Source organism: Blennius ocellaris, assembly GCF_963422515.1.
Source record: "Blennius ocellaris genome assembly, chromosome: 5".
Classification (NCBI taxonomy): Eukaryota; Metazoa; Chordata; class Actinopteri; order Blenniiformes; family Blenniidae; genus Blennius; species Blennius ocellaris.
Window position 1 is genome coordinate 20226386 of NC_137654.1, and position 25033 is coordinate 20251418.

General features: G+C 44.5%; 2 protein-coding genes across 2 annotated transcripts; one reads left to right on the forward strand and one right to left on the reverse strand.

The window, feature by feature from the left end:
* Positions 1–5613: 5613 nt before the first annotated feature.
* spata2 (spermatogenesis associated 2) lies at positions 5614–25033 on the forward strand. The gene is made up of 6 exons (XM_080496093.1): positions 5614–5717; positions 5831–5965; positions 6469–6582; positions 7215–7341; positions 21758–22594; positions 23266–25033. The coding sequence occupies exons 5-6, from the start codon at positions 22244–22246 to the stop codon at positions 24619–24621; spliced, it is 1707 nt and encodes a 568-aa protein (XP_080352219.1). The 5' UTR covers positions 5614–5717; positions 5831–5965; positions 6469–6582; positions 7215–7341; positions 21758–22243; the 3' UTR covers positions 24622–25033.
* rnf114 (ring finger protein 114) lies at positions 12952–18361 on the reverse strand. The gene is made up of 6 exons (XM_080497108.1): positions 18184–18361; positions 17448–17598; positions 15747–15853; positions 14858–14972; positions 14645–14752; positions 12952–14540 (listed from the first exon to the last, which is right to left on the reverse strand). The coding sequence occupies exons 1-6, from the start codon at positions 18318–18320 to the stop codon at positions 14475–14477; spliced, it is 684 nt and encodes a 227-aa protein (XP_080353234.1). The 5' UTR covers positions 18321–18361; the 3' UTR covers positions 12952–14474.

The following is a 25033-nucleotide window of genomic DNA, read 5'->3' on the forward strand; positions in this document are numbered from 1 at the left end:
TTAAATATATTATTGTTGGGCACATTTCCCGTACTTGTCATCTATTTTATTTTATACTTTACTCACTTCAACCTTCCGCTCCTCCCATTGACGTCATAGAGAAAGGTAGGACCCTTTCAATCATTGGCTCAATCAATGAAGATGATTGGACCAGTGAACAGGAACACATTGGGTTATAACACCTCCAACCTGCTCTGCACCTGATGTGACCCACAGCCACACAGCGTGTGCTCACATCCCATTTGTCACTGCAATTTTCCCGGAACAGAAGGATAAGATTGAATGGGCCGCCATGGAAATATGATTTTCAGTACGCATTGTTAACTCACCGGGGAGAGGCTTTTGCCAAATTCTATCAAAGTGTGCAACTGTGTATTAAATGACTATCAAAAGGCCAGCCATCATTTTTCACAGCGTAACCATGGTGTCCCCAGACCAACCCCTGACTGTTGGTATTGATCCACTGTGAAAATGTGTCCACAGTAGATGTGAGAGTCCCACTGCCAAACAGGCCCGGCCAGTTTGAATATTAAGTCATGTTTAGTATATCAGAGGGCCGCGTGGCGCGTGCAGAGGGCCGGGTTAATATAGCCACTTACTCTGCGTGCAGATGGAGAGGAGACCTCGAAGTCACTTTTCTTCCCACGCTACAGCCAAAAGTTTGGCGGTTTGCTGCAGTGATCCATATGGGAGCAGGTGGGCGCGGGGCCCCGAGTGGGCGAGAGGGGGTCCCAGTGGGCGGCGGGTCACGGATCTCGGGTTGACGAAACATCAAAATCTCCCACCGCAGAGAATGGCTTCTGAATGTGGTCTTCAGTGTGTAGGAAGAGAGCTAGTTAAAGTTTAACCAGCCCCATCCTGTTCTCCACAACCCTCCATCAGCCAGCCAGAGCCAAGCCCAGCCCCGTGGCCTCCACCCCCACTGACCCCCACTCTGTTCGGGACAGAAGTGATGGATCGCCCCTGTCATTGTACCCTGTGAGGGGACCGCTGCAAAGAGGAACTCCCGGTTAATCTGACCCTCTGAGCCAAAGTGGACAACGCAAACACATTATGACAACCCCCCCCCCCTTCAAAAAGAGAACACATGGCATGTAGCTAAACTCACCCGCCTACATATGAGCTGCCGCACTCTTTTTATATAGCCTGTTTTCAACCCCCCCTCCCTTAGTTCGCCCGGAATGCCTCAGAAGCTGGATGCTTTTGGTGAGGAGTATAAAAAGAACAGAGAAAGTTGGACAGAAAGAGAAAAATGAGAGGTGGAGGAGAGAGACGGCGGGCAGCTGTGTGGAGTGACAGGATGCGGCGCAGATGAGTAATGGTGCTGCATGAACTGGTGATATTGACGAGTGATCAGTCATGTACTGATGCCATCTCTGCCCTGAACCATGTGTTCAGTAATGCAGGCCGTTGTATCATCGCAGCTGCTTTATTCCGTTTCATTTTGTCTGGAAAAACCTTCACAAATTGGATCGATAAAAGGCTCACCCATTTTATATGAAAACACTAATATTAGCAGGATTTGAATAAGGCGGCAAATAAAGAAATTATTTGGCAGGTAAAATACAATTCTATGTATATCGTCAATTATGCATGATAAATGTTAATTTAACATTTTTCATTTTTTTGGTAGAATTAAACTTAAAAAAAAAAAAAAAGTCAATCACATTGCCTGAGAAATAAGTGACAAAAACATGATGTCATTTATCCTGTAAAAAATATTAGTGTTGCAAATAAATGAGGACAAAATAGAGATAAAGGTTTTAATATCCAAACAGTGATTCAGAGATGGCTCATTGTGAAAACAAATGAACAACATCATGCTTATTTGTGAAGTCCGTCCCCTGGATGATTCCACTTTTCCCTTGGGGTGAGCTGGCAACGTTAATTTCACAGGTTTGTTAAGGGAACAGGGTGTCAAGACCTCGCAAGGAAAGTGTAATGATGCCGAGGACATGGGTCAAGTTTAGCAAATGTATGGAGAAAGAAAATCTTCTGCCTTGTTGGTGACAGTGAGGTCACAGCTCCACCCATGTGAGTCTGAACTGGGTGTCAGTATGCGAGGGAGAGGGGCACCCAGACCAGGGGCTCCATCCCGGGGCCGACATGTGTGCGTGGGTGGAGAGGTTGACACACACACGCGCTGCACCTCGCTCAGCTGACTCTGAGAATATGTTTGCGTGGGACAAGTCCACCAAGACCCATCCATCAAGCGGGTCCAAATACGCCCTGCGCCTCTGTTGACACGGGGTTAACAACTTGACACTGACGGAGGCGAATGAGGCCTGTGGCAGAACGGAGGCTGGGACAGACAGAGAGATGGATTGGGCTGTGATCGACATTCAATTTGAATCATTGCGAATATTTCCATTTAGCAGAAAAAATGAGCACATTATGGAGCGTGCGTGTGCGCTGAACAAGTGCGAGTGATATTATTTCCAGTGGGTGCCGGAACATTTTGATCAAAGCTGTTTGTATTTCCAGTGACTATTCAGTGCAGCAGAAGTGAAAACAAGCGGCTCCTCGTGACCCCCGTCCTCGGCTCGCAGCGTCACTTTAAGACTGAAAAGACCAGCTTGTCAACCTGGCGGCCTGGGATGACTTATGTTAGAATTGTTCATGAAGGCATTAAACTTCCTTCCTCTCAGTAATCACTGTGCATTATTACACATTAAACATGCACTAATGTACAAATGATCAATTCTGTGGTATGACAACAGAAAGTGATTAAAAACTTTCAGGGATCATTGATTGAAAAACTACTTTGCGGGCCATGTGGAAAAAAAAAAAAAAGCCACAAGCTGGACATAAAGTTGTAAATCAGTGCTGATGAACCGGTCAGGATGTTTCCCGATGAAAGTTTCTCTCCAACCGAGGCCGAGAATGTAAAGTAAATCTGTGAGTGGCTGTGGCAGGAATGCAGGTGGAGGAAAGCGCAAGGGAAATGTAGCGTAATCTCAGCCTCAGCCACGTTATCGGCTGGGCTTTTTAACACAGGGGCCAATTTAATTGCACTTAAAGCAGAATGGCAGAACATCAATCTTGATGAGTGGATCTGCATCACAGTTCTCCCAGGCCAATCTATCACTATCTATGCCTCTGGGTTTCCTCCCCCAACACTAACACACTCATACATACCCACACTCCCTCACCATCCCATCTGCACGCTCACATCATGGTCCAGTTTCTGGACAAACAATACATTTTCATTATCATTTCCTGAATATTTTCGAGGAGAAGCGGTTTATGAAGAGCTCAAACCGTAGCCAAACATTTTGGAGAATTAATTTGTCTTTAAAGAACGAGGTATTGATATTTAGTAGTATTGTTGATGTCAGCTAATGAAATGGGTTAATCTGTCTCTGAATCAGCCTGCCTGATAAAACACATTTATAATCAAAATGTAAATATATATATATATATAAACACATTTTATTTTATTTAATGAGTACAATAAGTTCAATAATATGTTTACGTCAAACTCTAAACTGTAAAAATTATAAAATCTTGTTAAAAGTGTCTAAAAGTGCAGAAGTAATTATATTAAAGCAACTTTCATTTTGCTTTTAAATACTGAGGAAATCTTAAAGTATGCATTGTCAGATTCTTTCCAACAACCTCTGAACAGATGTCTCAGATAAATATTTTTAAATTACTTTATTGCACTCTCTGTATTATTATCATTAGTTAAAAAAACACATTTATACCAGACATAACCTATATTAAATCCAACTTTCTCTTGATGTTGCCTTGTATCATGCATGTGCCACGATTACACATCATGATGCTTCTTGATAACCTCCATCCATTCTGTGTGCTGCTTCCAGACTCAGCTTGTGTCCAGCTGACAGATAACACATCACAGGGCAAACACACAGAAAACCACACTTTCATTCAAACCTAAGTGACATTTTGGAGCCATCTTTTAGGCTAAAATGCATAATTTGAGGCTGGAGAAGAAAATGACACAGAAAGGCCTTCTGACCACAACCTGGAATACCACCAGGGATAAACTCACATTGAGACGGGTGCTAACTACTTTATACAGCCATTACCACCAATATCTACTCTTCTTGACAAATCAGCAGGTTTTGCAGTTTATCACAAGGTCAAATAAAGTCACGGATGCTGTACCACCTCAGACTATGTGAATTCAAACCACATCCAGGTTTACTGTTGAACTCAATGGTTGGGCGTGGGGGAGTTGTGTGGTTAGTGAATGGTAACTACCTCCTGTGTCCTGAGCGTCTTCCACTCTTAGTGGCTGTGGAACACTTAAATGCAGAGAGCTCCGGCTTCATCAAGGCCATAAAGCATAAAGAGGACTTATCCCACATTGAAAGCAGGGGACACAGCATATAGAGGAGTAATGATCCCTTAATGTGGTGGCTCTCTCAACCACTCGCACTCTTTCTGTCCTCCCCCCTTCCTCCCACTCCCAACTGCTACATTAGCAGGGATAATAAATGAGACTCCAGCATCACAAGCATAAACTTTTTATGACCCACCTAACCAGCCTTATCAAATGTGGATGTGATTACTTCACCAGGTGACAGATGGAGAGATGGATGGACAGAAGTGAAAGAGGGGGAGGACGATGTTCCAGAGGGGATGGGGGTACAGATGCTTTTCAGGTAGTAGTAATTATTTATGTTATGTTTGAGAGGGAGATATAAGTGCGGAGATGTAAGAAGTGAATGTTTGATCAGAAAAGTTGTTGGGATACGAAAAAAGAAAATATAAGAGGGGGAGAGCGTGGGTGTGAGGAGTGGGAGGGTGGGAGTGTCTGTTTTGAATGAGCTGGTAAGACGGAGTGGACAGGCTGTATGGCCCCACTGAAAGGTTCCATTCTCCTCTACATGAAAACTTTGATCCCTCCTGTTTCTAACACCAGTCAGCAATATTGTTAAGCAGCAGTTGGTTAATACTTGAAGTGAGACGAATGGTGGAAGCACAGCCAGCTCCCCCCTCCCGCCCTCCCCCTCTTAGCCAATTAAATCAGCACCTTGAAGAAGATTTTATTTCACTGGGCTCATTTCTGTTGTCTTAACATGATCAGGTGTAGTTCGAGGGTCGAGAGTTGTGTAGTGGTAAGACCTCAATCTGGATTGTGTGTGTGCATGCGCTCATCTCATCATTACAGTACAAAGTTTAAACTAGCTATGTATCATTTTCAATGTCTCCTTTAAAGGATCACAGTTTATTAGGGTTTAGGTTTAAGTTATAGTTTGCTATCATTAATTTTGCCATTAGAACCTGGAAATACTGTTGAATAGAAAGGTTTGCTCAGACTCCTATGCCTATTAATTTCAATTACTTTGATGAATCCAGTATTTTCCTGCAGTTTCTATCAGCATTTATTCCAAGAATTTTCTTCCAAAAATTATAATTTTATTTCCTACAGCTGTACAATACTTAAGTACAAAAGTCGTTTTAAATTTTTCTATTCACAAAAATGTTTGCATAATATAGAATTGTGTGACGCTTATACTGTTTGTAGATTTTAATTACACAGATGGCTCTTCATGATGATGGTTTCATTGTGTGTGTGATTATTTTAGCCCTCCAGAAACTCCTCAGTGAAGTTCGTTCGGGGAACAGCTTTGCCATGTTATCTGTATGACTGATGGAGGGGATGCGCGCTAAGCGTGTGCGACATGTAGTTTTTGTTCTGCCTCATTAACGAACAGCGCCAGTATGAAGGGATCAGATTAAAGGTAATTAAAATGACAAAAACACACCATCGCTCCTAATGCGGCTGTAATGATGGCCTAAATGTAGTTGGATGTCAGCTCCCTCCACCTCTTTTTCTTCCTCGTTCCTCCCTCAGCTCATCCCTCTCGCCAGCTCAGCTGAGGATACAGAATCATTAACCCGGCTCTGTGAGTAGGATGTGCTGACAGAACACTCTGCTATTGTGCTTCCTGTCATCTTCAGGAAATCAGGGCTTCCCCCTGCTGTCGAGGTAAAGGGCCGCCGGGTGATGAGCGACAATCCCGCTCTTCGTTCCTCCTTTTAGTTTGTTCTTCTGTTCCCATGTTTATCTCACTCTCCTTGCCTTCTTTACAGTAGTTCTCATGAACTTCTCATACATATAAAACCCCAGCAGCTCATTACAATTTGAACATGTAAGGTAAACACATAGTCAAAAATGTTCCACTTCGATGCAGCACCAGGCCAGACCATTTCTAAAACGTTTTTCAGAACAATCTCACATGAGAGATTCAACAAAAAATATTACGCGAGTGTATTTATTTCACACTTAAATTATTAGATTTCATATTGTAATCAGCCATTGTTGTTATTTTGATTCTCTGTGTATGCATGTGCATGTGTGGGTAGGTGTGCGTGTGTGTGTATGTGCACGTGTGTGCATGTGTGGGTGTGTGTGCATGCCCTGATGCAAGTGATGGAGTGGATATAGTGTGTCAGGAGCAGGACAGAGTTGACGCTTCCTTTACATGGCAGCTGCAAGACTCCAGTGATGTATCAGAGTCAGCAGAAGCATTGATCAGAACTGGGGTTAATCATTGCTCCGGGAACCCAGAAGAGATAGAGGCCGCCTGGGGAGAAGTAAGCAGAGTGAGTGGGCGGCAGCTCCGCAGGAGGTCTGCAGCTTTACAGTAAAGGAATCTTGACAGAAAAAAACATAACCACTTGTCTGATTATTTCTCTCTTCAACTATTAGCTGCTCGTAATGATAAAAGGTTTTGTATAGGGTCTGCATGCACGCATATGTGTGTGTGTGTGCGTGTTTGTGTGTGTGTGTGTGCAGAGGCCGATGGCACCAGCAATGTAATCCCCTTAACGTCCGAAATGTGGGCAATGAGAAGCCGGATCTGTGCTGTGTCTACTCAGCAGTACCCATTCACTCCACTGAGCTGGGGGAGTTAATAATTCAAAAGAAAGCAGGGAAAAGAGGCTACAGGCCCGAGTGACAACATCCACGGAGAGAGGGAGTCAGAGACGAGTGAAAGTGTGGAAAGAGTGACCACAGCAGGGAGGAAGCACAGTGCAGAAGAGCAACAGGATAATAAAAGAAATACACGTGCCAGGGAGTAACTGTGTCACTCTGGAGACATGACATTGCATGAGCCTGCGTATTATTCCCGGTGTCCAAACACAGACTCCACTGACCTCTCCTCCAGCAGATTATCTTACCTTACACTAACCTCCCCCCCTCATCTACTGTGTCCATCCTTTTCTCCTCTCAGTGCTCGTCCCTCTGGGATTCTTCCCCGCGACCTGCCATCACCACCATCACTGCTGCCAACATCAAAGTCCAGGATGCTCTCCAAGAAAGCACGTGAGAATTTAAAGGAAACGCACACCATCCCACAAGTAAGTAGCAGCACAGACAAACGGGCCTGCAGATACGCACACATGCACAGATACTTGAAGGAATGTCAGCAATGCCAGTAGGAAGGATGAGGGGCAATGGGAATACAAAGAGGTTCATCTCCTCAGAGGGGAAGAAAAACAGGGCAATAAAACCGTCATGTCAAGCCAAGAATCTGCTGATGGCACACATACATATACACAAGTTCAGAGAGACAAAAGAGAATCTGTCAAGCAGATAAAGCCATCACTTCTCCTTTTCATCCCTGGTTTTGTCCAAAGGCGTCCCCCTTCACCTCTCCTCTGCCACACCAACACTTGTCAGGCGAGAGAGTCATTAATGTTTAGCAGGGCAGTGATGACAGAACTGACAGCGCTCATCTGTCTAAAGAGACGAGATGAGAGAGAGGGACAGCCCATCAAAGGATGCCACTCAGAGAGTGAGACGGAGGAATAAGGAAGGGATGGGGGGGGGGAGGGGGGGGGCTGAGGCAGGACAAAAAGGAAGGGGAGCCGGAGCCATTCCTCTTTGTAAAGTAGTTAAAGGTTACGTCACCAAGGTGGGCTGTAAAATGATGCCATTGTCATCTCTATACACTCTTCTCTCCTTCGTCCTTTCTAGTCATCCACCCACATCTCCCCACCTCTCCACCCTCTTCCATGTGCTTGTCAGCAGTTTGATTCAGTACCTGCAGGTTAGTTACTCATTGAGCCGAGGAGGGACCGGAGCCAGCGGAGGTATATGGACGGCTGTTTGTGGGCAGCCGGCGGTGTTTGAGGGCTGCTGTTTGATTGACAGATCTGCCTGCATCGTCCATTCCCTCCTGTAAAGACACCACATACAAAGCACAGGAAGTGTAGGGAGGTCCACCGCTCTGAATACGAATGGCACGCCGCAGAGGTGGTTAATAATTGGGAAGTGTTGGACCGTTCACAGAAATCAGACTATTTGGGGTTTAATTTTGCTGCTCTAACAGGCAACAATAAGGCTTTTCAATTAAAACAACACAGCGAATGTGCAATACTTAATTTTATGACAAAAAAAAGAATTATATGATTGACCTTGTGCACTTTTATCTATTAAAAAGCTTTGAAGGATGGCTTGTGAAATGTAAAAACCATTTTAGTAACTTACCAGGTCTGCTTTTGCATTATTTTTTCCAGCCATCGCTTTAGAGCTAACGACTAATAGAAATATAATATATTTGCACAACACTCTCCCCTAAAAATAGAAACATTTATAGGTATTTTGGTGTTTGTGAGAATGTTGCTTTAAACCAATGTTTCCCACCATCTTTCCAGATACATCACAAGTTAATTGAGAAAGTGCTTTGACTGCTGTGACAAGTTAAGTAGAGGGAGTGGGACCATTGTCTTTCAAATCAGCTGTCAGTGTAGTTTTTGCTGTCAGCAGTTTGACTCACTATACCTGCCTGGTTAATCATCGAGCCGAGGTGTATGGCCCACCGTCACAGGCCCCCCGTCATCGCCACAACAGGATAACATCTGATTGACAGATTAGCAAGCACTGGCTCTTTTTCAAAGAAAGACAGGGGGAAAACGGGGTGGAGAGCAGTGATTGGGATTGAAGGAGACTGGAGGAGGAAGTGTGAGGTCGAGGAGGTGTGTGCTTGTGTGGGTAGGCAAGATGGAGGAATGAAGGCCCTCTTTATTGTAGGTGTGCCAAGGGATATAAAGATATATAAACTGCTTCAAGAAGTGAAATGCCTGCATATTTTTAGTAAAACTGGGATTGGCAGGCAATATGGGAACATTTACTCAACCAGGGTGGTTGAGTAATAGAAAACATTGAACTTCTGTTTTGACTTTGTCCACTTGGGATTGCACTGTTTCCAAAAGAGTGGAGGTCCTAACACAACAATGAGTCTTAAAACTGATCAGTGCAAGTGAAAGCTGTACTGCGAGCATTATAGAAGCCATTGCATGATATCACCTGTGAGAATTTTTTTTTCTAATTATTAACACAAGCAAATATCTATGAATTAGTACACTGTAACAGTTGGTCCTACTGGTGGTCCAGCTAGCTTAGTATTTTTTGTCCAAAAATCTTTCTCTCGCTCTCTCTCTCTCTCTCTCTCTCTCTCTCGCTCTCTCTCGCTCCCTCTCTCTCCTTCCCTCCCTCCATGGTCATTATATCTCTAAACTCCTGCTTTCTGTTGAATGAGCGTCGCCTTTATCATAAATCTGTTGATGGCAAAATGGAAGATTTCTGGTGTCTGAGTAGGAATAGCTTGTATCCAGTGAGGATTCCACACACAATAGTTTATTTTGATAAGATGCATCTGCTGCAGCCTGCATGTTGGGAGTTTATCTTAATTGTATCATGGAAATTAGTTAATACACCAGTTCCTATCAATAATCATTAACGTCCAGATTATAGAGCATCTTCCTCCTGTGCATCAACATTGAGTGGGGTAACTCCACTACTCTTTTGAGTAACCAAGTACTTTGAGTAACTTGTGTGTTTGTGGGAACTGCAATGGCATGTACTGCCTTATTTAGAAAAAAAGACAAACGAAACAAGAAAAACCTTGAAATATTCTGAGTGAAGAAGAATAAGAAGCAGGGAGGCTGGTACCCACTGAGGGCTGCTTTGGAAGTGAAATTGCCTCCCCTGTTGGACATTAACGTTGCTACAATCAACACCCCCCCCCCCCCCCCACACACACACACACACACACACACGCACACTCCCTGATAAGGTTATCCCCACTCCAGTTCCCTCCTCCTCCTCCCTTTCTCCCATGCACCCCCGCTGAGGTTTGATTTCAAATGGAAAAATTAATGGGAGAATAATAGCCTTGGGCTTCGCTCTCTTCCACATACAGTTGTTAGTTGGTCTACAGGGGTACAGAGAGGGGGAGCAAGATTTAGATCAATTCGCCTCACTTGGCCTGATATTCCATTGTGACACACGCGCTCTCGCTCTCACACACACACACACACACACACACGCACACACACTAGAGACTTTCCCCGCCGTGCCTCCTTTTACACCTCAGAGGGCTAACTTTCAAATATTAGTACAGTGGCTGAGCGGATTTCAAATAAATAAATAAATGAGGAGGCAATGATTAGCAATTCTCCTGATAGTTCTATCAATATCTTTCATATTCATTTTCACTTCCAGGAGAATATTTCTGCAGAAACAGTGATTTTCAGAACTTTTGAAGCTTTTAGCATTGCTACTAAAACGGGTGCGAGGAGTTTCCCTCGTGTCGCTCTTGCCACAGTCAGAGAGGGACACATCCCGGGTTCATCACAAACTTAGAAAATACAGACTAAATAGTGGTTGCAGTCCTCCGTCATGTTGTATTTTAGTGTGAAAAGTACAGAGAGGGGCTTCTGAAGCTAAACCGTGGTTCCTGGTTTCCTTACAGTACTGAACACCTCTGGCGTAATATTGGCAGGAGTCAGGTTTTTATTGGGCAAACACACATGCAAAAATGCAAACACACACACAGACACACACAGGAGATGTGCAAGTTTCACTTCAGCTGATACAGGACCAAGTTGGTTGCAGGCGTTGTTAAATCAAAGTTAAGACTTCATGCTCTGAGGCTAGCAACACAAGAACTCTGTGTGTGTGTGTGTGTGTGTGTGTGTGTGTGTGTGTGTGTGTGTGTGTGTGTGTGTGTGTGTGTGTGTGTGTGTGTGTGTGTGTGTGTGTGTGTGTGTGTGTGTGTGTGTGTTTCTTGGGTAGGGGGTCGGTTGTTAAGAGTTTAAAAGCGGAAGAAGACTTGGTGTAAGATGTTGGGGAAGCCCACTGGCACTTTTTGTTCAAACATTTGAGAGGACCGGCCTGCCGAGCTGCAGTGCCCGGGTGGCAGGATTCCCACTCTTCCTGTTTCTACTGACTTTGAGGAATTTTTCGGTGAACAAACTCCCAGTGCTCTCCTCACACGCCCCGCACCTCAGCAAAACTAAAGAGAAACCGACCAAGAGACAACTTTCCAGGCTTTCCAGGCTTTTTAGGAGTTCCTGTCTCTTGTCACACACAAATGTGTTACACAACTACTTTAGAGCTCAGACACACTCAAATGTTTGACATTAGATCTTCCCTTGAAAGCCACCAAATGATGGATATCACTTCGTGAATCCTGCACGAATTACATACAACCTCTTAGTGTTTTTTGCATGAAGTCACCGAAATCATTCAGAATACCTTTTTTTATGTAACTCAAAATGCTGTTACAGATCCAGATAGATTTCTAGGAGTTGTACTTTATTAAAAAGAAATGGAAAAAGTGCATTTCCAAATTGGCTTTGTCTCGAAGTGACTCATCTGTTCAAATATCTTTGGGACCCTCCGCGGTGACCTTTGACCGCTGCCAAAGGCCATGAGGCAGGTGGATTTGAACTGCTGTGATCAGACGTGCCGTAGATGGAAGATGAGCTTTACAATACAGTTAAAGAAACAGAGAGTGACGGCACGACACACTTAAAAACAAGCCAGCGTCCCCACGCATCTCGTAGGGAGCCTTTGGGCACATGTAGCATTAATTGCTGCCTCCACAGAGCCTGCAGACTGCACACACACACACTATCTGCTGCTCGCATCAAAGACACCGTGCACTGAACTTTATGAAATTTTTATTCAATGTGTTCACTTCTCTTCCCTTTCCCCCCGTTTCTTTCTTCCTATTTCTATTCCCCACCTTGCCCCCCCCCCCCCTTTTTTTTTTTCTCTTTAAAGCTGCGCCACCAAACAGACAAGAAAGACTTCTCTCTGCCATGTTTTTCGGCTCCACTTCCTTCCTGCCCAGAAGCACTGGAGTATCTCGTTAGTTCTCTCGCAGTTAACATCACTCCTCTCTCTGCCAGGAGCAAAAAACCTGATCGGGGGGGGGAGGAGGATAATAATAAGAAAAGATATGAAATGAGGGGGTGACATCAAGAAGTTTGGTGGGTGAGATTCTCCACAGTGCTAGGTGTGAAACAGTAAAACCACTGAGCTCCAGTAATTACAGAAACAAAAAGGGGAAGAGGAGAGATGAGAGGCTTTTCTTTCCCTGTGGACAATGTACACCAAAGGGCCTAAGTTTCATCAGAAAGTTCACACACACACACACGCAAAAACGCATGGCAAGTTCGTTGTTGTTATGGAAATGCATCACACTGATGTCTAATTCATGAGGAAAGCTTCTCTTATTTAACATATCCCACAATTAATTCTTCTTCACTGGCACCTTTTTTCCCCTTTTGCGGAATTATGACAACTGAGCAAACTCAGCTTACACACACACACACACACACACACACAGGTCATCCATCAGCAGCGAGTGTTGTTTCTTCCCCCACACGTCTCATACACACAAGTATAAATCACTGCGCCTGATTTCTTAGGCCAGGGTTTAAATAATTAAAGAGCTTTAATTTATCAGGATTTAGAACCCCCTGACAGTAGGGCTGACAAAAGAAAATGAGAGATATATTGAGAAAGAAAAAAAAAAAAGTCATTATACATTATAAACACATACAAAATGAATACACACTTTACTAGAGAGGGAAAGAAAACACATCTACACCTGGAAGTGAAACCAAAGACCGAGTGAAAAAGGCATTAAGGTTTTGTTCTAGAGCTACGTAATCTGCGTGTAAGACGTTTTATTCACCTGTTGGTAGAAGACAAATGCAACACATTTGAAGATATGTATAGTGACACAATTACAACTTATTGGAGAAAAAAAAAATATCCATGTAGAAAATAAAACACACAATTCAAATCGATCAATAAAAAAAAAACATCCAGCAAAAAACTACAAAAAACAAACAAAAAAACCCAAGCAAAGTTAAAGCGGTCTTATAACTTTACATGCAAACTATTATGATTTTTTTCGATAGCCGTTGAAATATAAAGCCTGTAGAGAATGGAGAATAGATTTTTAAAGACCATCCAAGACAGGAGACATGAGAAATACGCTACAGTAAATCACATTTAATGTCTTATGACTCCAAATTCAGGCTTAATATGAAAAAATGTGTTTCAACTATGACAAATAACTTATGAACCCACACTTTCTACACACCAAAGACAGTTTTGCATGTTGCATTTGGACAAAACCAAAAGACAAAAATCAATTTGGAGTACAAAGCACACAGTAACAGTTGGAATGAAGTGCGTGTTTACTGTGTCATGTGTGGGAGCAGAGAGGCTGCTGAGGGCAGTGGAAGTCACCCGGCGGTCAAAGAAAGGACTCTGCTGCCCTCCTGTGGCATTAAAAATGCAAGAAAAGAAAAAAATCCCAGGAAAAAGGACAAAAAAAAAAAACCCCCAAAGAAAACTCATCAAATTGGCCAATTGATAATACTGGATGACGTTGTCCTACTTGCATCTTCTGAGTCACAGGATGAACTATTAGCCCTATGAGATTTGGAAGTCAGAAACAAGATCTACCAGCAGGCACAAAGACATAAGGGAGAAACCTTACAAAAACGCATACTGCCATGTCTGGCTTGTGTTTGACCCTCATATTATTTATTCTTTCCAGTAGATCTCTGAAAATAGGAAGAACACACACAAACTTTCATCAGACACACACATGAAATCGAAAACAATGACATTTTTTTTTTTTTTTTTACAAAAATTTCCCCTTTCTCTCTCTCTCTCTTAAGAGTAAAACATGCAGAGTCACTCTTGAATAGAATATTATATATTATTGTTAACATTACCGGACGACTTCGGGGAGCGAAGTTTCTCAATTACTGGCAATAGCTAGCCACCTAGTGGTCAAACCCTTTTATAACATCAAGTATTGACAACAGGGAGTTTTAATCACGACTCTGGAAGTTTTTGGCTAAATGACACCATGTCATCAATGAGTGAACAGCGTGACAAAACCAGTTAGTAGATAATCAACAAAACTATCCAGTCTACAGATTCAATTGGGGGGTGGGGGGGAAGAAAAGAGATTATCACACCAGAAACACAGTATCACCCCAAAACAAACGATGCAATATGCCTTTATAACCATATTGCAAGATTTATTTGATCAATAATAAACCTACATTTTCATAGTTTACAACAGCAGTTTCCTATGAAAATAATTACCCACTGTCCCCATGCCTGACTGAAGATGATACATGTGTCCTCCTGGTGGACTGGGTGTCACACTTCAGTTGTCCAGTAGGGAGCGCTGTAGAGCCTCCTGCATCATTGTGTTCTCATCTGTAGAGTAATCCTGCAAAGACCAGGAAGAACAAAACACAAGACTCATTGTGATATTTGAATCACCTTGCAAATCAGGACTCGAGCGACACCGTGGTTACATAGTGCTGCACTCACAACAAAAGTGTCGTAGGAGAAAGTGTGTCTGATCTTCAGGTGCTGGAAAAAGTCTGCACTAATGTAATTCGGGTCTCCCCAAGGCATCGAGGCACAGATCGGACACACCTGATAACAGTGGCAAAAAAAACACAAAGGTCAACATACTGCCAGTCTACAAAGAAATCCGTGGAGAGTGTGACATCAGAGACCGGCTGGGAGTCCATTTCTCACCACTTGACGTGAATCTCGAGCGTGTTGGGTCGTGCAATGTTCCACCAGGCCGTCCTGGTCCAGGTTCTGGCAGTTACAGTAGGGGCAGGTGAAGGTATAACGGTTTGGCACTGAACTGTGAGACACAAACACAAACATTGTCACACTGACGGTATTCATATATTTTCAGGCTGCGAGAATAAAGCAAACATGGCGCGCGCTGAAGCTGAACTAAAAGTTTCTGTTTAGTTTTCTGAATTCATTCCACAAAAATAAAAACATTGAGAATTGAAAGTAAAAAAAAAACAAAAACAAAGCTTTCACTTGTGCCAGATGTTTTTCGACACAACAGCAGTAGAAAAAAATACCCGAACTTTCCCCTCCAGGTACTTGTCATTTCCCCTTTTGCCCATAATGTTGTCAAACTAGTAGAACCATGTAAACAGAGAGTGGAGACCGAAATCAAAACCTTGCCAGTGTTGTTTTGCACAGCCTTTGCACAGATTGAGCATAATACAGCCAGATCAACAACTCATCTGTCAGACATGAATCCAGGATGTCATGATCTCAGTTCCTCGACGATTGTGTTTGTTTGAGCAAGAAATCAAAGATGCAACCCAGTAAGTTGTGTTAACAGTCCACCTTTATCTCAAAACCAGACATTTCAAATCATTTAGAATATTTTAAATGAACTGATATCAAGTCAGCCTTTTTTTTTTGTTTTGTTTCACTCTTAATCATTTTAGCTTCAATCAAAAGCACATCATCTCAAAATAGTTCATACAATCCATCTGTTTCCTGTTTTAACCAGAGGCCATCCCAGTAAACCGAATAACTACTTAATAAATCCTTTCGCTTATTAGAGTTTCAATATAGCTGACCCACAGCGGCTCCTCCTCCCGTCTCTCACCTGATGATGGCAGGCTGACTCTGGGCTGTGGTCCTCACTCCCTCCTCGATGTACTCCTGGTATTTTGAACAAGCTGCAGTGTGACTTCTCATCTGAGACAGACCCACCTTGTGAGAGAACACACGTCAGTAAATAACAACTGCAACTGGACGTTGTACTTTAGTTTTACTCTCCTTTTCTTTAGTCAGAGAGGGAAGAAAGTTATCCATCTGAATCCTTCAAAGTTTCCAAACTCGGCTCACAAAACAATCCAGTGAAGGTCACCGAGGTTGGCCTCCTTTGCGAAACTTTTAAACATCCAATAATTTCACAAACAAACGCTTCACTTGTTTCTGTCCAGTAAAAGCCGCACGTTGTGGTGGATTGATTCTGACATGATTAGAAATGGACTCGTTTCCTTTTCTGTGGCGAGTCGGAATCATCTCAGTCACTGAACTGTTTCGTAAAGAGTGAGACCGAACTCCGAGACCAAACAATTAACAGTTTTCGATTCCCGACGAAATATAATTTAGTGAACTCTGCCCGTGATCATGTGTGTCATTATTATCACAAAGCAATCATTGATTCGTCGATAAATTAAAAAAAACAGGAAAAAAAAGGAGCAACTTCACCATTTCGCCACAATGCACAACCGCAACACAAGTCAAAACGTCACGGCACAAAAACAAGGAAGCCTGCGTGTGGATTACCAGCAGAGAGCATTACTTTTTATTGTGGGGTTTAATATATCGCCAGAATATCCCCAGCGCCAGTCTGACTGATGGAAATGATGAATTTGCGTGTTCTCCCTCAATGAGTGTCAATGCGAGTTTGCCCTGTCATGAACCCTAACCCCAAATGCTGCTGGTGAGCCATCAGCTTTACAGAAAGATAAATAAAAGAGAGGTAAATTTAACTTTATCTCGATTTATACTGACCATGCTCTCTGCAGGCCCCTGGCCGTTATTGACCTTGTTGTCATGTTATTGACATGAGCGAAGACTCCCGATAGGAAACGCGTACAAGCTTCAGGGTGAATCCTAAAGGATTTAGGTTTTTAGATAAATTGGGTCGACTTCCCATCCCAAGCTTGCAGTTCAATCCCCTCATCTAACCCTTTCCATGTGTTAAAAGTATCCTCAGAATGTTTCCTGTGGTGTGTGGGCCATCCTGTGAGGATTCATGTGACTGAAGGCTCCAGACGTGACACACTTGCAAGCGTCCAATCACCATCCATCGCCCCATTAAGATTTAATATGATTAAGTTGCCTGAAACTCTTGCAGTCGGATAAGTTTACCACCTGCGATACGGTGTGACGTGCTTTTAAACTTAATTCCAAAGAATTCAAAGCAAAGGCTGCTACAACATTCCTGTAATGTACTCCAGCGGTACCTCCAGCAGGTAAATGAACAAAGCAAACACAATTGTCCTTGTAGCATTCCAGTTGAGGGGCTTGGTATGGAAACAAACGGAGAGCCAGGACATTCCCCAGCATCGACAACCTGCTATGGTTCTGACCTTCTGCTGTATGTGTGCTGGTTGTCGGCGGCTGCAGCTTTGCAGCACAAGTCACACTTTGCAGTGCAGCGGAACTTCATATGTCAGAAAATAGTCTCAGGCTGTCATCGTGCATTCAGGACAGCCGTCAACCACAGTTTCAGTTTCACTTGCAACCCAGCTCAACGCCATTGAACTTTTTAAACACACACACACACACACACCTGAACTCCACACCCCTTGCAAGCTGCCACAGATGACTGGATGAGGGCCTCCAGCTCAGCGGCTTTAGTCCAGTGGCCCAGCGTGGCCCGACATACTGCACAGACGGGCTTCTGAGGACGAAGACACTCCTGCAGACAACTCTGGCAGAACCTGTAAGGGCACACGTGAGGGGATGTGAAGAGGAGACAAGAAAGGAAAGAAGGAAAAAAAAAAAAAGAAAACATCTCATAACACTGGTTGCAAATCGAGCTGCCGCTTTGAAGGAAAAGCTTTGACAGCCACTTGTTCTATTTATAGGATGAAGTTGGCACACTGATGCTGAGGAAAACCCTCTTTTTGTTTCTTCCTCTAAAGAAGACGGAAAGTCACCCCCCCTTCCCCCCCTCCAGGGGGGGGGGGGGGGGCTGGGACTTGTAGTCCTTTCAGGAACTTTCACGAACTGAAGCGACACGCGTCGGAACTACAACTCCCAAGTGAGGCCTCCTCTTTGATGTAAACAAAACTGAAACTGATTCAGCAAGCTGGACCTTGTTTTGCCAGATCCCCGCGTTAATAAACATCAAACTACACTGTCACGACGAACGCAAACGCATGTGCGCTCGGGGTCTTCTCCCTCAGCTGCACGGACACTGCAAAGTGTGTTTTTTTCCCTCCATTGTTTCAGCTCGCATCACGGTTACATGGCTGGCGGTGTGTTAAAGGGAGGGCGGCCCAAAACAAGGCGAAAACACTCACGTATGGCCGCATTGTGTCGTAACGGGACTCTCGAAGATCTCCAGACACACCGGGCACATGAACTCCGACACGTCGCTGCTCCCGTCGGAGACGTTCTTCTTGTGCTGTGCTGCGCTGTAGCCTCCGAGCATCGCCATTTCTTTTCTTCACACTGAAGTCGGTGCTCCGGCAAGCAGAGCTCCTCCGTCCCCGGGACGACGTCACCACGTCACGGAGGCGACGTCACCGGCCGCGAGGCTCTTCTGGGCTCTGGGAGGAGCTTGCGCAACCGGCAACCATCCGTTGTCAGCTATTAAACCATTAAAAGTCCACATAAACTGATATCCAGAGAAAATGTAGAGCTCATTCAGAGATGCAACTACAATTTTTTTTTATTTACATTTTCTCTCTTTTTATTTTTTTTTACTAAAACATTTCCTTCGGAAAACTGCAAAAACAATGGAAATATTTTCTGAAAGTCATTATGAAAACCAAAACAGAAAATGAATCCCCAAGAAAAACTTTTCCTTTTCTTTCTTTCTTTCTTTTTTTTAATCTAATCAATATATTCGGATCTGTAAAAATACTAGCACGTTCAAATGTAAACGTTACGGTTTTTCTTTGTTGTGGCACATTATGAAAACGTCTACATTTTAAAACCAAACAATTAGAACTGAAAATTACTTCAATCTCAACATGAAGCCAATTCTTGCATTACAAAATACAGTGAAATGTCAAGTCTGATTGTGATCTGCAGGTTTTGATCAGTAAAAAATATGCTGCTGGGCTTGTTATCTGGTGTCTGATTGTGTTTGGTTGCTCTTTACTGTTATTTTTCCCTTTACCATTCCATAATCCCAAATGGCCAAAGTAGATGGCAGCCACTTAGGTCTTTTTTATAAACAGTATTTTTTGTTTTTCTTTCCCTTGTTAGACAGTTGAAAATGTTGTTTTGTTTCTTCTATTTCTATTTCTATGAAATGCCATCACAATGTTGTAATGCAGGGGTCTCCAACCCTAGTCCTCGGGGGCCCCTCTCCTGCATGTTTTAGTTCTTTCCCTGCTTCAGCATACCTGAATCTAATGATGATGTCATCACCAAGGTTGTGAAAAAACCCAATAACGAGCCCCTAGGAGAGAGCGAAAACATGCAGGACAGGTGCCCTTGAGGACCAAGGTTAGACACCCCTGTTGTAATGGCACTGCTATAAAATAATGAATTCAGTGCAATTTATTTGGAGCTGATTGTGAGGCTCCAAGCTTCAACTGACTTGAGTGTTGTTGCAAGTTTTGTTGTTGTTTTGTTGTTAGTGGTGATGAAGCTGGGGCTAAAGTTATGTCGCTGGTCATTATGTACCTGGAGACGATAGGGATGGTATTGAAATGGGCGGGGATGCAGTTAAATGTGTTGGAGCTTATCTAGTCAGTCTGCCAGTGGAATAATTGACCTTCTTTGGATTATGACATAAACAAAGAGAAATGTTATGCAGATACCAGACTGTTTTAAAACTGCACTCTGCTGTCTTTTTTGTAGTGGTTTTTTTTTTTTTTTTTTTTTTTTGGTAGTGTTTTTTGTCTTCTGGCTGCTTCTTCATGGGGTTAAATAAGTGATGTTTGATTTGGTACAAGAGGTGGTTATAATGTATCAAGCTTGAATAACACAATTTGACCGCGGAGGTTATGACAATATTGGTATTGTTGGGACTATTATGCTGGGGTGAAAGGGATTTGGGACAGGCACTGTAGTGCTGGGGCTGTTATGATGGGTGACGGTAGGGTTGTAGGGGCTGTTATCATGGGTGACAGTTGGGTTGGAGCTGTTACAATGGGTGACGGTGTTGGGGCTGCTATGATGGGTGACAGTAGTGTTTGGGCTGCTATGATGGGTGACAGTAGTGTTTTGGCTGTTATGATGGGTGATAGTGTTGGGGCTGTTATGATGGGTGACAGTAGTGTTTGAGCTGTTATGATGGGTGACAGTCGTATTGGGGCTGCTATGATGGGTGACATTAGTGTTTTGGCTGTTATGATGGGTGATTGTGGGGATGGGGTTGGAGTTTGGGTCGCTTCTCTCTGCGTCACGTGGTTTTGTGACGCTATGGCCAGGCCGATGCGCATGCGAGTTGTGATGATGGGAATTTCCAACAGCTGAGGAGGCGTCGCTAGCCATGGCTAGCACTTGTTAAAGGTAAGATGTGCCGTTTGGCGGCGTTTCAGTTTAGAAACGACGTGATCTCGCAGCGCCCCGTTAATAACCCCCGGGATGACCGGAGTCGACCATGTGTTTGTGTTTCTTGTCGGATTATTTGCTGTTGCTTTGGGCAGATCTGCATGAAGCGATAGAACGCCCTGCTAGCTGGAGGAAATGTTCGCTAGCCAGCTGCGCTGAAATGGGCGTTCACTCCGTTTATTCGGGGGCCACGCCGAAGATAACCGCGGCTTAGACACAATTCTGAGCATTTATTACATTATTGTACACCCAGTGCGAGTGCTTCCTTTGGTTTTCACTGGCTGGAGGTCGCTGGTTCTGGCCTATCTGATGCGCAATAGGAAGGCATGGTGGTTTCGGAGACTAAGGCTGCTAGCTCGCTAAATTGATGTTGGCTTAGGTTGAACTGCTATATTACATGAGAGAATAAACTGGAATAAGGAGCAACGTGCTTACGTTCAAGCAGCCATATAGAAGATTGTTGACGTTTGGTTGTGTACGTGTCAGTTGTTATTAGCTAAAGGTAACTGGAGGCGGGGAGCGTCCACGCGCATGTGGCGCGGATAGCTCACATATTTACTGTTGTAATAAACGTTAGGAAGGGATATCTCTCAACAGTGCACAAATTGATATGATTTACCTTCTTAAAACTGCGTGTTTTATCATTCGAATTGTACACCTCGATTAAAATCTACGAGAACAGCCATTTCAGTGTGACTGACATAACCCACACAATGCATCGTCCCACACTGTTTGAATAGCGATGCCTGCACATCTTCCCTCTCATCTGAGCCACGAAATGCACAAGCACAATGCATGTCTCTACTATGATGCAACATCACGAAATTTTCCAACAATGTTAAAGCTGAGATTAAATCTGATCATTTTATGCATCATTAAGCACATACCATATGAATGAACTTTGTTTAGAGGACACCTTCACATTCTGAAATATAGATTAATACACAAATAGGAACGAGTGAGTCTGTTTGTGTGAAAGCCCACTGGAGTAACTGGCTTTACAATCGCATCTTTCCTGATCCACATTCTTATTTGACGCTTATGCCTCGTGAAACATCTACCATCACTCTTCACACCTGCATTGTGCCATTTGTTCCCATCTTGCATGCATGTTTGTTTGTTTTTTGGTTGTTTCTTTTCTATTACTGTGGGTGAAGGTATGAGTACTTCCAGGACAAGTCAACAGTTCATCACATTCTGACCCATTAATGTCTCCATCTCTGTAGCACTTGTTTTTAACTTCTAACATTGTTTTTGTGGAGAGTTGGTAAGTCCAGAATATATTTCAAATGTATCAGTATCATGGTCATCTTTTATCAGTGTTAACATTATGATTCCTAATAATTCTCTGCTGTGTCATTGCAGCTTGGATGTGGCTCAGAACAATCGCCCGGCCATGGCTGAGTCTTCCAGATGAGTGACCTTGAACTCTACGCCGGCTGAAACCAAGGAATGGAATAGATGCAACACTACATTTCCAGAGTGTAAAGAAAAGCTCCTCCTGACTTCATTTTGCATGACATAGGCCTGTTTGTCTGGAAACAACTTCGGCCTTGAGCCAACAGCAGCGATGGCCGTACGAAGGCGTCCCTATCGGCTGCAGCCCAGCTTCGCCAACTGAAAGCAGTAACACCAGACAACTGCATCTCTTGTTCAGATGATGTGCTGCTGCTGAGTGGATGCAAAATCTCACTCCTCCAAAGGACTAACGCTGACTGTGTGCCAGTGTGTACAATGAGTTATGGTGACCGAAAATGGTGCGTGAATGTGGCATCCTGGTGCAAGTTATGCTAAAAGGGGTGAGGCTCTCCCATAAACGTGTCACAGCTGACTGATAGTCTGCTGCAAACAATGGATGCCAAGTTAAAAGAGGACCTGTTCCGGAGGTACGTGACGGCACTGGAGAGGCGCCTGGAGGAGGGGGGGGAACGCACGGTGAGCAGAAATACACCTGAGGGGGACCGGAGCAAACACAAGGACAGTGAAGCCCTGCTTTCCACTGCCACCGCTCTGCTGGGAGCCTACCAACCAGACCCGGGGCAACGATTTCGCATGGTGCGTTTCTATGAGATGATGGAGAACTCGCTCCGCTGCCAGAGAGGGGGGAACCTCCGCAGCCTGGAGAGAGCGTTCCACACCCTGGAAACCATCTGCACCAACCTGCTGCTCTTTCCCTGGAAGAAGGAGTTCAGATGTATAAAGGTGAGCTCAAAACTTTAATAAGCTTCACTAATCCTTCATGTTTATATTGTTTCCACACAGGTCTGACATTGCTCAGGACTTTATTTGTGGACGGTAATTTTGAAAAAGTCTTTATTCCCGAAGCGGTGTCATCGATCACCAGAAATTCTAACATCTAGAGAGTTTCTACAGTTTAAGACATCGTTTGTGAGGCGTGAGATACTGATTGACTCTCTTCGTTTCCATGGTTCAGCACATACACATTTACAGCAATATATTAACAAATGACTGCCCAATATTTACACCATCTTGTAGTATTTATCTACAAATAGAGCTTCTTAAAATGCTCATATAGTTGTAGTTGTTATGATGAGTGTACACATTGTGCTTATAACACCTGAGAGTTTTATGCCTCCAGTCCTGGATTCATCGTGTGGCAGTTTATCTTTCTTTTATCTTTTAAACAGAATCCAAGCAAAGGAATTAGATTATAATCACACAGATAAGGACATGTGTAATATTTATGCAATAAAAATACACTGAAAATGTTAACAATGGTGATCATTTAACTTGAGGGTTATTTTGGACACTTTGCCGTTGATCTGACTGTGGTCTTTTTGATGTTAAGTTTTCCCCGTCGGCTGTATGTTCGACGTAAAGAACTCCTGTTGATGAACCTTTTTCTCTTTCAGACCTTCACTGGCCCATATGTCTACCATCTGCAGTCCGCCATCTCCGACGCTGAGCTCCGCGCTCTATTGCGCACCATTGGCTATGCCTGTGACCACGATTCGCAGTTCTATTTGCAGGAACACCCCGGAGGCTCCAATCATCTCCGTCAGTTAGCATTTGAACTCTTCCTGGCGCAGGCGGAATGCCGTCTTCTCAGCGAGGTGGTGGCTCTGGCACGCGGGTCGGCCTCGGAGCTGGAGGCCCTGGAGCTGCGCAGAGGGTGCAGAGATGACGCGGCCGGCTGTGCTGAGGCGCTCCGCCGCCGCGACAGCCTCGGGGCAGATATGGCGCGGCTGTCCGTGCGCCCTTTGGATATTGAGCGGCCTCACGCCCACCACCTGAGGCGAGGCAGCCGGCCATCCAAGTCCGTGGATGTTACAGACGGGGCGGGACACTGGCACCCGGCAGTCAGCAAGCCTGTTCTGAAGGCCTCGCTGAGTCTGAGGAAGGAGCCGCTGTTTGTGGATGCAGAGGAGGACATGAAGGACGAGATCCTGAGACCCAACACCTCAGCATCTCTTTTCTCTGTGGCAGCTCCACCTTCTTATAGTCCCATCGCCGATTTCTTCCCAATCCAGTCCCCTCCGCCTGCCGATCCCTACACTTCTTATCATCTCTCATCTCTGGATGAGATTGACTTATACACCGAGAGAGGGGGTGCTGGGACTGGCGGGAGGCAAACGCCGTCTCGACCTCCATCCAGAGAGCCCCGGGATGCTCGGGACGGGTGGCTGCTGAAGGCTCACGGCAGCGTGAAGTGTCAGGGTTGTGGGCTGGGCTGCTCCACGATGGCATCCTGCCAGAGGTGTGACATGATCCTCTGTCCCGCCTGCCACGACGTTGACCCCTCGCCTTGCTGTGGCCTCCAGGACTACCATCCCAAATCCCCACGGCCCCTCGATGGATACATCCCCGTCAAGGAAAAGCTCTCCGTCTACTCCAATACTCATTCCCACTCCCTTCTCCACCCGCACCCTCTCACTCTGACCCACTCACATTCTCATCCCCACCCTCACCCTCAGATGGTGGAGAAGCCCCTCATGTCCACTAAGCTGTTTTCAAGCAAGTCTGTTGCCTTGACGACGCCAAAGGGCGGCAGCAGCGAGCGGCTAAGCATGGGGGGATCGCGATGCGGGTTCTGCAACAAGCCAGGTGCATCACACACTTGTGTGAACTGCTCGAAGGTGTCGTGTGACTCGTGCATGGGCTTGTATGCGAAGGATATGTGCACGCGGAAGAATCCTCAGCACAGCTTTGTGCCCAACCATCAACTCAACTTCAAATCTGGCACCATATCTCATCTGGTGTATCGGTGAATCAAGCAGACGGAGTGTTTTAGTTCCCCCCCCCCCCCCTCCCTTTGACCCGCAGCGTAGTCTTGCACTATTGCTTTTGCTTTCCTCTCACTTCACTATGTTCCCCTTTATCTGATGGTCTTCACGCCGACCCGCCCTTGAACTTTGTACATTTTCTCTTGCCATCAGTAGGGAATTGGAATGCACATGACACAGGGAGCCATATCCGCCCGTCTCTCTGCCTGCTCCACATTCAGGCCTCTTCTCTGTTTCTTCAGTTTCACCCTGCTACCTGCTCTTGAGTAGTCGTGATGTTGTAGCGCTTCCCAAATTCCTCAAATTTTACCTGCAGAAGGACAAGCGGAGAAAACAGTCAAATTCCTTCTCATTTTGAATGAATTACATCCAAATGAATATATATTCTTTTCCTAAA